Here is a 14,839-nt window from a genome sequence, read left to right as displayed (position 1 = left end):
TCTTGGCAGAGTGTATTCTTTTAAAGATCACCTTCCAAAAGAACTGTCTCTGACGTGCGCCAGCCTCATGGACAGATGCTTACTTTATTCACAGCGTTTCCCCCCTCCTGACACTATAGTTCTTTTTAACATTTGTTGGAGCATTGTGCTGCAAAGAGATAAAGAGAAAGGGCACACCACTGAGGACAGGCTGTTGTTGTTACTGGCTCTATTTTCACGGCGAGGATGAGCTTCAGTGAAGAGATTCATCAGCTTGATTGCGCCTCCCTGAAGGCCTTAAACAGGAGGACTTGACCTAACTCCACTCAAATGGAAAAACACTCCCCACATTATGTATGATAATGGAAAAGTAGTGAGTCAACTCGGAAATCAACAACAGTTTAGATTACAGCCCACAAATTACTATGCAGCAGGGTAAGGAGGGATGCTACATTCAGGTGTACCATCCACCAAATAACCCAAATGTATCCCACTTGTTAGCCAGCCCCCATCCCCTAGAAACAGACAAAGTACATTGTCAGATGGGTTGTTTAGTTAAATATGTAAGTCTAGTCAGCCTGACTCATTGATTCTTTATCTGACTGAGGTTGGTGCAAGAATCTGTGGCCCTGACTATGGCTCTGAAATAAACTGTGTATTGATAAATCCAAGGCACTGTCTGAGGTGCTGAAGTAGCAGATGGATTTATAAAATACGCCTTTTTCTCTTTGTCCCATCTCATTTACTACTCCACTCTATGTCTTAGTCTCATCTTGGACCTATAATGTTCTCTACAGCACATACTACAAATAGTTAGTTCTATATTATATTGTAGGCTATACTCTATAGGGTAGTGTTGTTTGGTGATCAGTGATAAGTAGCAACATGTAGTCATGGAAGAGCAGGATTATAATAGAAATACGCAGCTGCCTGTAGTATTCTTATAATATTCTTTTAACCTTCCTCCACCACCTCCATAACAAAATATTTTACAGATATAGTTTTTACTATAGATTTTTTATGGTGAAGGGGTCTAGAAACAATGCCCTTTGGGAGGTGTATAGGTGTGGGTGTTGGTTGGTGAGGAAAAGTGTGGAAAATATTTAAACTGTTCAGAGTATTACCAAAATCTTTCAATGTCTGCTGTATTGAGATAACACCCATCCTCAGTTAGCTAACTGAAAAATTGACAGACAGACAAAAAGACAAGTGATGATGTGAGGGCTTTTGTCAGATAGTGATGCAAGACTCCCTGCTTCACTGTGATGTGAGTACATTCACGTACACTAAAAAGAGCCGGCAATTCCCAAACTCTCTCAGTCTGACTCAGACCCTGTCCAGTCTTTGTGCCTCTGAACCTCTGTGAGGAACAGAGTAGCTAAACAGCACTGTCAGCTTATTCCTCTCCCATGTCCTGCTGTGATTTCCATAAGACTGAAGGTTATTGAAGACTTCAGAGCAGCTGCAGTACCAATATGATCACTTTTAAAGTGCCTTAGAGTGAACTAAGTCATACATTAGCTTAGTATTGGAGCCAATGCTTGTGTCTATCTTTTAAGTCATGGTTGTGAAATAATTTCCACTTACAACATCATTAGTGCTATTAGTTGTCTTTTTCTTAGTGGAACACGTACACCCTGGACTTACTTCCACTCTCTAACTGAAAAAGTTTTTATCTGGTCTTAACCAAACTCTTTCAGAGTTTGACCTGAAGAGTCATTGAACCTTCTTTGATGTTGTTTGCAATGATTGCATCAATACTGAGGGGGTAGGTGATGATGAGATTGATGTATTTTCTCGTGAGTCACCTTGTGATTGTCAGAAGTCACGAAGGAGCAATGGACATGACAGCTCACCCAGGCTCTTTGCCATTCACTGCTCAGACTTATGTTGCCTGCCCAAGGTGAATCTAATTTTATTTGTAATGCTCAAGGCATAAAAAACATTTGAAAAACTTGCAGCAATATGTTTTTGTAGAATTAATTTTCTGATGATGACTCAGGATAACCCACAGACTTTGGTTTTACCAAAAAAAAAATAAAAAGGCAATTTTCTTTCAAACATAAAAAGTCTTCAGTCTGTGGACTACCCTCAATATGTACAAAAATGCATTCAACTCAGTTATGTTTTGGTTCAGGCAGAGGTCTTTGCAGCTGATCTCAAAACCTCAGCAAATAAAGTCAAACATATTTGCATGGCTGTGCAGTATAACACTAGGGGTAAGTGAAAAGATTTTTTTCTTGTGATTTTGGTGAACTGACACAAAGTACACTCACAAGAGGACTCAAAAAAAGTGAAAACATGGACAACCCAATAGGTTCTCTAAAAATTGTTACATATTTCTTTAAACCTGCATTAACAGATATTTCTGGGCATTTGGATGTGACAGTAACAAGCTGTAAACTGACATACTGTCACCTCATCACTAACATCATTGCTCATTTCATATTTATGTAACTAGTTGCTCATTTTTGTCTGTCATCATTTTGGTGAGTGATAATTCCTTGTGCCTTCATCACATTTCTTTACATATATACGTGGGGCATTGTTGCTGTAAAAATATTGACTATACACACTTTAAGTAAGTAAGTGTAGAAAATATTATGTTTAAAATTTGAGCTCATCTCAGTGGTTGCGGATTGCAACTAATGTACATCATCATGTCATTTTGGGATGTGAGTTATAGCTCACTGGACCAGTTATTGCTCATCACTTTATTAACATTCCTACATGGAGTAAAACAACTGTAACACAAAAATTATTTGAAATGACTCTGCTAAATATATGTTTACAACATTTTCTGGGGAAGATATTTGAATTCTGGTAAAATACGGCTGCTCTTTTCTCCTGAGGCTGACTGGTTGAGGTTTAAAATCTTGAAAAAAAAAAAAAAAAATAGAACCATTAATTGCTTATACTCAGAAATTTCTGTCATATCACAGAGCTAAACCCTGTTACAATTGAGATAGAAGGGCTAATCACAGAAACAGGACAATAGAACAGAGAAAATTGTCTTTTGAAGAGCCAATTACAGGACTATTTATTGGTGCTTGAGAGAAAGAGGATTCATTTAGTTTGCTTTGTATGAACGCCACTTGAGCTGTCAGCGCATTTACACATGAGTAGACATAGAAATACTCTTAATGAGGGGCTGGAAAGCTTCTCAAATTACCCCACAAATCAAATGAGTATGCAAATATGGGCAGTAGAATATTTAACAAACAAACAGAAAGGATCTCTGTTTTTCTCAGAGACAGTTTTTGCCCATGTGTTGTGCACTTCAGTGCCCAGGTAGGTGTTTATGAATTTGTGTGCATGGCCTCCCAGTCTTACAGTCACTTCTGATTAAGCTTTAAATATAGGCCCACAGAAGACAACAGCGTCAACCTTCTGTACTTTTCTGCAGCAGGACAACACACAAGCTTCAACTGCAGTCAACACCAAACATTTACAGTAATAGTAATAGTAAGAGTTAAATGGAGGGAGAGCAGATCAAGACAAGACAATGAAGATAGATATAGAATGTGTTAAACAGGAAGGAACTGCAAATACGATTTCACAGTAATAAGAAGGAAAGAGTGACAGATAGAGCAATGCTTTTTTTAGACACACACATTCATATGGAGAAACAGAGTAATGCATCATATAATGTAATTACGGCAATCTGATTAAAATCCAGTTGGGGAAAAAATGCTCCACACAGTGTGTTCATATTCATAGTTGGGCTTCATAATGATGCTGTGATGTTGCAGCAAATGGTACTCTGTCTATCTGTCAATATGTACGGCTGCCCATCTAAACTCCTGCCTCTTATTAGATTTCAGCCATAAATAATTGATGACTTTGCACCTCCCCCCATCTCCCCTTCAATCTCGCTCTCTCTGTCTCACCCCCTCAGTCAGCTGCAGAGAAGGACACTCAAGGTTGAACAATGTGATTTTATATGTGCATCTGCGCATCCGTCCATGTGTGTGTATGTTTATGTGTGTATGTGTGTGTGTGTGTGTGTGTGTGTAAACCATGAAACAGACAGAGGAGATCAAAGGACAGAGAGTGACCCTGGTTTATCTCCAGAAGCTGCAATTGATGGAGAGACAAAGAAAAAAATGGAGAAATTAGAAAGAGAGTTTTGTGTAAAACCAATGTACAGTGAAGCATGATGAAGTGAAGCGCATCAACAAAATAACAATATGATGGAGTAGCTTTATGGCAGAGCAGATGAAACATTTATGATCTGCTTGTAGAAATTGGGTCATAGTGCAGGATACAAGCTTAATAATCACTATTAGACAAATGGAGTATGTTAGAGATGCCATAATAAATGATTCTGAAAATCTGGAGCACAAAATAAATAAAACAGATAAATAAATCCTGAAGAAGATGAGAAAGGATTTGCTCAAAAGCATTCCTTCTGTGTTGTTACATACAAGAGTTACAATGCAGAATTATGCAAATGTGCATGGTTAGCTCCTGACATATTTCATGAATTTCAAAACAGAGAGAACGTTATCCTTTCCAGCAAGTTGAACCGCTGGTGTGATTACAGCTCATGCGACAACCTGAAAATTGATTTTATTTATATAAAAGGAGCAAGGTGCAAAACACAGGGTTGAAGTCTTAGTCTTAAAGTGAGAAAACTATCTGACGACACGGACCATTGGCAGCTGTTCCAGAGCTTTTTACCATATCACATGGTGTTTCTCTGCAGATGGAGTTGCCCGGTTGTCGTAGAACTGCAGATGTTCAAATCTTTGTTTATAGATAGATAGATAGATAGATAGATAGATAGATAGATAGATAGATAGATAGATAGATAGATAGATAGATACTGGAATGGTAATGGTAAAAGTACCACAGAATGAGATAAGAAATAAGTGATAAGTGAAAAAATATTGTCAAGCTGTGTTTTGATTTGGCAGGCGTCACACTCACAATGATCCCTGACACCATCTGCTGTCTTCCTCTCTTTGTTTTTCAATTTTGCTCTCTCTCCCTTTCTCTGTCTCTTTCTCTCTCTCTCTCTCTCTCTCTCTCTCTCTTTGTGTTTCTTGGTTTCTGTCTTTACACACACGCACACACACTCTCTGCCTCTCCCTTTCCACTCCCATTTTCCTCTCTTTGTGATATTCCTCCATACGTCCTCCTGTTTGAAGTTCAGTACGACTGTTGCATGTTGACTGGGTCATGGTCTGTGCCAGCTGAGTGGATGCTGAGAGAATAAGGAAAGATTAAGCTGGCACGGCGAGTGTGTTTTTGTGTGCAACAGGGAGAGGAAGAAAGGAAAACAGGAAGTGTTTTGATTTTATACCGACAATGAATATTTTGTGTCCAAAGCAATTCAGTTTTTACTTAATCATGGCTATCTGGGACCTGTGGGTTGCTTTTAGGGCAGTATGTTATAAATATTTCCTTATAGAGCAGGAAGTAAGCTATCAGAAGCAGTGGGTCATAAGTAATGAAAGGGATTACTTCACTGGGATGTTTTATAATATATATATTTGCTTCTTTAAACCTTGGTAAGTGCTCTTGTTCAGCTCAAATTGCAGCATGACCACTGCTGGGGTGAGAGTATCATGTCTTTGTTGTTAGGCCTGATTACACTTCTATCTAATGGTACCTGCACAGTGCTCTGAATGAAGACTCATGGCCTCTATGCATCCCTTTGTCTTTACTACCCTCCCCCTACATTATGTGCAGAGGTGTGTATACATGAGAGCTGATCTGTTATATTCCTCTGAGAGCTGAATGATGAGGAGTTGGGAAGCTCTGTGTGTGATGATTCTGTCTGGATCTCGTCAGGAGTGCTCCTGGTCCTAAAAAACAGAATCAGAAATATAGTGACAGTACACAGTGATAAAGGCAGTCAAAGAGTTGTTTTGTTTCCTGTATTTAAAGTAGCTGTGTCAGAATTTCTTTGTATAACTGAATGAAGACTGTTCTTACCCAGAAGCTGCACAGCACTGCAGACATACACGTAGCTTTGGATTCAGTGTCATCATGTCTCTCACACTATCCCCGCACCAGTTTCTAGAAACAATTGTAAGACTTCCTGAAACAATGCCTTATGGTAGAAGAATCCATGATTTTAATATAAGGGTACCCGCACCACTTCAAAACAAAGAGCTGGAACGTAGTGTAACTCCCACACTGATTGTCAGGTGATTTCATCTGCTATAATAACCAGTGCTGTTTTTTAACAATAAGATTTGGAGTAAAACATGTTGATATTTTCTGATTCTATGTTCACCCTTTAGTTTGCTGTTAAAAGATCCCATGATGCCGATCCAATAGCCTATTCATTCATGCATAGAACTGACTCCTCTGGCCTGTTTCAACAGAAATATCACTTTGCAAAGTAAGAATGCCATTTAATAGGCCATCTATTTTAAGGTTTTTCCCCACTACATTTTCAACATATTTTTTCTCTCTGGATCACTGTCCATGGTGCTGATCACCCCTGTCCTCGAAGCCCATGATGAGTAAGAAAGAAAGCAGTGCATGTGAGGATTCAGCTCTGGTCAGTCTCTGCTTTAGTAAACATCACTGTGTTTTGGGTCAAATTCATACACATTTGTCTTTTAGTTGCTGTTGTTGTTTTGTATCGGCTGATGAAGCAGAGGATTTAAGTCGCAATGAAGCACATAAGTGCGACTTTGTGCCCAGAATTTGATCCAGATTATTCTTTTCTCCTTGAATGTTTTGAGTGATTTGATAATCTTCCCTCATTGCAGCATCATCAGACAAGGGAAAGGGACAGGACCTGCGTTTGGTTTTGCTCAGTCAGAGTACCATCTGTTTTTTTTAAACTTTTCCTCTGGGAGACCAATTTCAGTGATCACCAAGATCCCTTTGAAGCTCAAGAGAGTCTGTCTGAGAATTATTATCGTACTCGACCAGCCCTCCTGAGATTTACTCCTCACAGAAAATCAGTCTCAACAGTTTAACTATCCACTGGCTAAAACTTACTCTAACCATTACTGCTGTTGCTGGTTATTCCCAAACCATGTATTTTTGTATCAATTTGCAAAATTTCAAGTACTGACCAAAAGGTAATGCTATGGTGTAAACAGAGTTGACATTATGAATGCTCTGTAGCGCTGATGATTCACCTCATGACTCACAATCTATAGTTTATTTTATATGTTTCATAATCAGGACCAAAACACTACTGTACACGTAATGCAGCTCCATCTTCAGCTGTAGTCATACATGTATACTGGCTCAACAGCACACAAATAGAACTTGAGAGGTTCCATTCAAATCAAGCACACACATTTGCATTGATCTCCTCTACGATCTCAGTAATTTGCAGTCCTCTAGTGGTTGGAAGCTGACATTACATGATGGAAAAAGCACCAAAGCGTCTCCATTGTCTTCTCTATTATAAACTCAGTGTTATGCAGTTGTAGTAGTGTTGCTTCTGTTTCATTAGTAAGTTTCATAAGCACTCGGCCTCTAATGACTGTTGTCTTGTGTGTAGTAGTGTAGTGTAATAATTTTAGGTGCAAGTATAGGAGATGGATGCCAGTGGACTGAATCCTGGGGATGCCAAGAAGATTAGACAGGGAGGTAAAATAGAAGAACTCCTCCATCCTTCAACAACCCTCAGTGAAGTGGTCTTAAGTATTTAATCCCCGACTGCTCCGATGAACTGTTGAGCTGTTACAGTAATTGCAACACACACACACACACACACACACACACACACACACACACACACACACACACACAAACTATCCCTGATGATGCACTATGCAGACAATAATCAAAGAATAAAAATACAGGAAAAAAACAGTTTTCATTGAGGAGTCATTGTTTCTTCCTCATGATTCACACCAACAGAAAAGATTGTTACTATGAGAGCAACACCTGGTGCAGATGAGTCACCTTCAGCTGGCTGGGCTGGTAGACTCATTACAGAGCTGGACACACACACACTTATACACACACCTGTATTCCTTATTACTAAGCTGGCCTCTTGACATCCCTCCCAAACCACAAAGGAGATGACACAGAAACTGATAGCAGCGGACCAACAGCAGATTGTTGGGTAATTGTGCGTGTTCATTTGTCTGTCCATACCGTTGTGCACTCTTATCATTTAAATACCTCTTTAAATCTCACTATTAGTCATTAACATTACATTCTGATTATCTTGTATGACAGGATCACAGAAGATATAGTACCACAGGCTCCTTCCTTCCATCTTTTTGTTGAGCCTATAATTTTAACTTGGTAAAAAAAAACAAAAAAACAACAACATCCATGCATCCATCAGTCTGGGAAAGCCACATTCTTGGAGGGCTGTCTTTCCTGCTGTGACTGTGCAGGAGTGTAGCAGATGCACTGTTAAATAGCTTTATTATCTCATTACTGCCCTCATAAAGCTAATTATTAATCTGTTATAAAAGATTTTTCACTTTTAATCTGTGATTGCCCTGGGCAGAAGTCAAGGCAATCTGGGTCAGCAAATGCCAATTACATACTTGTGATTTCATCATGTGCCTTACAAAAACATCGCACAGTCCAGTGTCCATGGTTTAATAAACTACTGCATTCAGAGTGCTGGCTCTCCTAATCCTGGTATACAAGGAGGCACAAGCTGGCAGAAATCAAAACTGGCACATTTCCTGTAAGATGGGGTTTTCTCAGGTTCTTCTTGTATTTTTCCAAACTAATTCAGTGCAAACTCACTCAGCGAACATCTGAGCATTGCAGAGACATCCCCAGTGTCCCTGCCTGTACAGAAACATGCCAGTCATTCAGTCATTCACATGTCTTCCGTTAACCTCTGTCTGGATGACACCCAAACCGCAAACCCACAGTCACACTTGGTTCATTTTACCCCGTGTGTACTTAGCGACTGATTACTTTAAGCCTCATCCACAGTATTACTGATAAATTGACTCTGCACAGTTCTATATATTATCACATATTACCAACTATTTTCCTTTTGCCTAATTAATGGCTTAATGGCTTGTTTGATCCCATAAACTACGAAGTATCTTACAGTCTTATATCTTCATATATTAGATGTCTTTTGTTACAGGGATGAGAAATGATGCCAGTAGCTACATTTATACACTTGTTTTAAATTACACTTTAATTGAATGTGTTTTATGTGTTGTAGTTTTTGTAATTGGTCTCTGCTGGTTCAACAAAGGCAGCTGGTGTCTCTCTCAAGTGAAATTCAATTGTCTTTGGCGCCCCCCACAGTCTAAAACATGTAACAACATATTTTTAATACTTAACTGTATTTAGATTAACAATGGTACATTGCAAATACACTGGATCATCCTCATAATATTAATGAAATAAATATGAAGACAAATATATGTAACAATAACATAAAAATAGACCAAAATAATCCAAAGTTTTTCACTTAAAAGATAATAAATCTCATTGGTGGACAAAATGCCACTCTTGATCAGCCATTTCACAACATCAAGTCAAGGTCCTCACAAGAACAGCAAAGTACGTATAGGTGTATGCCAGGGTGAGTGTGTGTGCCTGTGCTGCAAGTGCGTGCTGCTTTAATTTCAACTTGATGACAAACAAGGCTTCAATAATTCAGCTCTCAGCCTCCCTCATGTTGTGACAAACAGAGGCTGCATCGATACAAAGTGCCAAAACCTGATGACAACACAATTTGAAACGCTTTCATTTTGACCTTTTCCTCTCTCACTGTCACTCCATTTTTACGATTATTGTTTTTTTTTCAGCATTTCTCTTTTATTGGACAGTACACAATAATAAGTGACAGATGGGATGCTTTAAAAGGGAAAGGAGATGTTGTGACACAAAGGGGGAGCGATATATAGTATAGGGACAAGGTTGCATGCCCACAGAACATAAGCAGAGAGCTTAAAATAAACAAAGATAAACTGTTGGGGAGATTTGACCTGAAGGGAGGGAACATAGGGGAAAAAAACTCTTGGTGTTTCATGACCTCCAGTTTCTGAGAACAACACAAGGACAAAAAATATATATATATGCACTGTTCAGCTATAAAGCAGCTGTGACTTTTATTCTTCGGGCACAACCTTCTCTTTACTTCCTCTGCTGTATTTTTGTTACTGTTTTTCATCTTTTTTTTCCTACAAACTAGATGATTACTGTAGTTTATTGAATAGGATAGAAAAACAATCCAACAGTATATAACGTAATTAAAATTTAGCTCAACCCCGACTAGGTATTGCATTTGAAATGTTACTCATTTTCTTCTATATGCAATCAGCAGTCAGTAATAATCTAACTTGTAAAAGTTTAACTTGAAAAGCCATATAATTAGTACTTTTACTTTTGATACTTAAAGTACATTTTGTTAATAATCTCTTTACTTTGTGCTCTCTGAACTGGCCACAGCTTTTACAGTGTCCACAGTAAATTTAAGTGAGCGCAGATGTCATTGATCATCCAGTTATTTTCTAACAAATACAGTAGATACTAATTCAGATATTCTGTCAGGATGGATGATTTTGTAACATGACACACTGCACTGCACAGTAATGTACAGCACATACAACATCCAAATACAGGTTTAAAATTCAAATTCAAGGAGAAACAGCTGTGGGTAATTCATTCAAAGTGCTAGGTGTCACAGTACACTGGAGCAGTGTTCCGCAAATCTGTTTTAAATCACGGCAGCCTTGACTGGGTAAAGTAATACAAAAGATAATTGCAAAGCTTCTTGCTATAAAACAAATTATCTAAGCAAATACAATACTAACAACATCTCACCAAAAGTTAAAGCTGACAGTTTTGGAAATATAACAGGGGCAAGAAAGAATAGTCATAAAATCGTATGTGTTTATATTTCTGGGACAGATTTCAAATTATGACCATGTTCTTCTGATGGATACATATTACCTACCTATTAGGTTCTTTATTCCTTGCAGCAATCAGCAATATTACACTCATAAATACCTACACAAAACAAACAAACAAGCAATACCAACATTTGTTACTCTAATCTATTGAGTGCTAGTACACTGAATTTGCCCAGTAAGCTTTTATATTGTGTTCCTGCAGAACACAGTTGTGCATAGGCTTCCTTAAGTAGGTAGAGAAACAATTAGGTAACAGTTCTCTCATATATGTGGTTGAATAAATAAAGTAAAATAAGATAAAAAGAACAAAAGTGGGGAGGGATTTCAGTTGTGACGGCAGCCTTTTTGTTTTTGTGTACATAAGGTTTCAGTTTTGTGTGTCTCTTTTACAGGGTGGAGTGTATCAGTGTGGCCTTGGGTCAAAGTGGCTGATATTTGTCATCATACGAGGAGAGGGAGAGAGCTGAATTATTGAAGGCTTGTTTTTCATCGAGGTGGAATTAAAGCAAGAGTCACACACACACACACACACAGGCACCCACACACACACGCACACACACACACACACACACACACACACACACACACACACACACACACATACATACATTCATTCCAGGTGGGTACACAAAGTGCAAAATGAAAGTCAAGCACATTACCTCAGGGTGTGTGCATGTGTGAGCGTATGTGTTTACCACAATATATCACACATTATTTCTCACTTTACTTAATATATTTCCATACTGGCAGATTACACAGCAGTGATCAGCAGTAATGTTCTGCCAGCTGTACAAAAGGGACCAGAGCTCTTTGGGAAATGATATTACATATTGGGACTAGCTGCCTAATATGTCACAAAAATACACTGCAGTAAAAATCCCACTTTCTTACTGTACAAGAATGATCACATATAGTGTGTATGTATGATGGGTGATGAGATCAAACGAATCATTAGGCCAGTAATTAGGCAGCAGACCATGGCCTTCTTCATGAGTTGCTATGAAAGTAGTCTTAATGATTCCTAATTGGAAAAGTGCAAGGCTAATTTATCAGCAATTTTGTCGAGCAAGCATGCATCTATCTACAGTGAGCTTTGGTGAAGATCATCTGGGGGAAGATTGAAATGTGGCTGTAGACAGTTGACTAATAATTATGTGAAGTGTCCACAGCGGTTCTTCTGGGATGCTGAAAAGTTCACTGAGCCGGTTTACATGGAGACTACAGGAGTACCCTGTAAGGTTTTTGGCTGAGGATGCATGTGTGCATTCAAACAGCCTTTTGTCACTTTGGGAGTGAGTTTCAGTTTTGTCAACACAATAAAGTGTTGGAAATATTATCATCTGAGGATATTTGTGTGGAAAATAGAAGAAAATAAACAACAAACCCTTGTTGCTGGATGACAATTATGTTAAAATGCTACTGTTTCCTGTTTCAGCTCCTGTTATTGTCTTTAATAAAGGTGGCTGTTGGCGTCCAGATGTTTTGAGGTTTCATTTTGCTTTTTTGTGTATTTTACTTTGCTCTGTGCCTTTACAGTTCACAGTTTCAAAACTACATATTGACAGGAAGACGAAAAGCGTCTTTGCAGAAGCCGCACACCCAAAAGTCAACAGGAAGTGAAAACCCAGGCAGCATATGGCTAGTGTCAAACACTACATAGACAGGCATACAGTACAGTAGACTAATACATACATATATGTAGAGCAACTGTTACTCATTTGGGTGTAGCATCTTAACTGTTGTTGCCTGATGCTGACATTTGAAACAAGAAATCACATTGAAATTTACTAAACTATGAATGTTTTCAAAGAATGTAAAACTGTGCATGATTGTGAGGTTTGACCAGGTGTCTCCTGTGAACATCTCTCTCTAAATACTAAGTGATGTTATTGAGGCTGTCCTGGAACTTATACACAGTAATACCTGAACAACCAAACAGGTCACTTGTCAGTCTGTACCACACGACAATGTTATCTGATCTGCCACCTATATGGTTAAGATTCGGTTAAGTGTGGGCAGCAAAAAGACTGTGGTCATGTTTGAAAGAAACCAACACTGACTAACAGAGGACAGAATGTTAACCCTGGTCTCTGGTTCATAAAGTCACACCCTTCTGCCTTCACTTTGAACTTGTCATTATTCACATGACATGATTAGGGAAACAAACTGCAGATGCTATCATTTTACTGATATGCCACAAAAAAAAGGAACTCCCTTTTCACCCAGTTCCACACTATCTGACAGCATCACATCTCTGTATCTGAACAGCATCTGAACCATCTGTATCAGTATATTAAACCCCAAACTTCATGTCTTAGCTGTAATATTCCATCAAATTCATAAAAAAATTATTTGTCATTCACACCATTTTGCCTGCATATATCCAAACTTCAGCCTGAAATATTTGGTATCTTTGGAACTTTGTGACTTCCTTTAGAATTTTAAATAACATCCTCTGAATCTAAATAATACATTTGCAAGCTTTTTAAGACATTTAAAAGATGGATGATTCTTAGATATTCTGTGCTCTCTGGAGGTATTTGGAGCCTAATTTAATTAAACACAACTGATTGGCTACTTTCCACTTGATACCGCCAAATGACACATCAGCTCCCACCCACCACTCTTACATAAGAAATCCAAGATGTTCACCCAAATAGCTGAAACTGGTATATCTACATCCTGTGGAAAAAGAAATAACATACTTATCGTTGCTGCCTGAAGTAAAATGAACAAGAAAATTTAAAATAGGCATCAGTATACAGTCTGAATTGGCCCCATGAAACTTCAGACTTTCATGCAAACAACAACCTATTCTAATTACAACATGAATATTCGTAACAGTTGGGTGTATCTTGTAGTTATTTTAATCATGCAGAAGTGTCAACATCATAAGAATGAACAAACATTTACTATGTATATAAACTGTACTGAGGGAAGGACTTCTAACTTGAAGTAGACAATCAAAGGTGATAGTTATTATTACCACTAGATGAGTTTACAACCAGCTTTTTATTTCAGTGGGGCAAAAGCCACCAATCACCGCTTCTCTTGTAAACACATTACACCCCTCCCATTGCCTATCACCACTATTTCTATTCTATCAACACTAATTCCTGGCCAGCAGGCAACCTCACACATTTCATGTATTCTCATTTTTATCTCAGCCTGTCAACCCTTGTCATCTCATTTCGTCTTTTCATTTCCTCTCACCATTGGTCCCCACAGCCCTACACAGGAAGTATCATGGCCTGCCCTGCCGTTGTCACTGCTGCTCATCTCTCTCAGTTTTTTTTTTTTTTTTTGGTCTCTTTTGCACACATGCAAAACTGTGTGCAGTATTTCACCCGCAGAGAGAAACTGTGGTTCATACCCACTGTGCTCCTCCTCAGCGAGAAGTTACTCACCCTGTCTGGCTCTCCCTCCTCTGTTCGACTGCATCCCCACACAGATGATCCATTTATCACCCAACCTGAAGCTGATCTTTTAGCCACACTGCAGCCACACCATGAGCATGCGGAAACTGAGTGAGTACTGTGTGTGTTTCTGTGAATCCATGTAGAACAGCTGCACTCTGTTCATGTGTCTACTCATTCAGTAAGAAGTTAAGTTAACTGGTGTTGACAGGTCAAAATGGTGCCATGTCAGTTTTGCAATGTATTGGTGATAATGATGACATGCAAGAATCAACTTGCAACTGATATGATTTCACTTGAGAAAGAGGACTTGCACAACAATAAATAGAGGCTATTTCAGACTTATTTTGTTCAGTTTTGTTAAATGAGTTCGGTTACACTGCTTAGTTCAGTACTGTACATGATTGATTGAAGTTACATACAGTATATGCTTTTAAAACCAGGACCTTTATATCTTGCTTCTATGTCAAAAAAAAAACAGTGCATGGAAATTTGATCACAAAGTCAGTTTATTGGTGGGAAAACAAAACAGAAAAAGTCCCCTCACTCAAAAGTACCCACACTCTCACATCTCATATGCAAATACACATGGATATATACATTTCACTTGATAGC

At 38.5% G+C, this 14,839-nt stretch overlaps 1 protein-coding gene and 1 long non-coding RNA gene across 2 annotated transcripts in view; one reads left to right on the top strand and one right to left on the bottom strand.

The window, feature by feature from the left end:
• Positions 1-4,168: 4,168 nt before the first annotated feature.
• LOC127142803 (uncharacterized) lies at positions 4,169-14,351 on the bottom strand. The gene is made up of 3 exons (XR_007813867.1): positions 14,216-14,351; positions 5,923-6,006; positions 4,169-5,792 (listed from the first exon to the last, which is right to left on the bottom strand). It is a non-coding gene; the product is annotated as an uncharacterized LOC127142803 (long non-coding RNA).
• Positions 14,128-14,839, top strand: part of sh2d3ca (SH2 domain containing 3Ca) — a 49,777-nt gene continuing 49,065 nt past the window's right edge. Inside the window, exon 1 of the mRNA XM_018670516.2 lies at positions 14,128-14,335. Within this exon, the coding sequence (XP_018526032.1) occupies positions 14,317-14,335 (19 nt within the window). The 5' untranslated portion in view covers positions 14,128-14,316. The remainder of the gene's footprint in view (positions 14,336-14,839) is intronic.

The sequence above is a fragment of the Lates calcarifer genome, linkage group LG9 (assembly GCF_001640805.2).
Source record: "Lates calcarifer isolate ASB-BC8 linkage group LG9, TLL_Latcal_v3, whole genome shotgun sequence".
NCBI classification, from domain to species: domain Eukaryota; kingdom Metazoa; phylum Chordata; class Actinopteri; family Centropomidae; genus Lates; species Lates calcarifer.
Note: the sequence above shows the minus strand (reverse complement) of the source record. Positions and strands in the feature narration are given on the sequence as shown.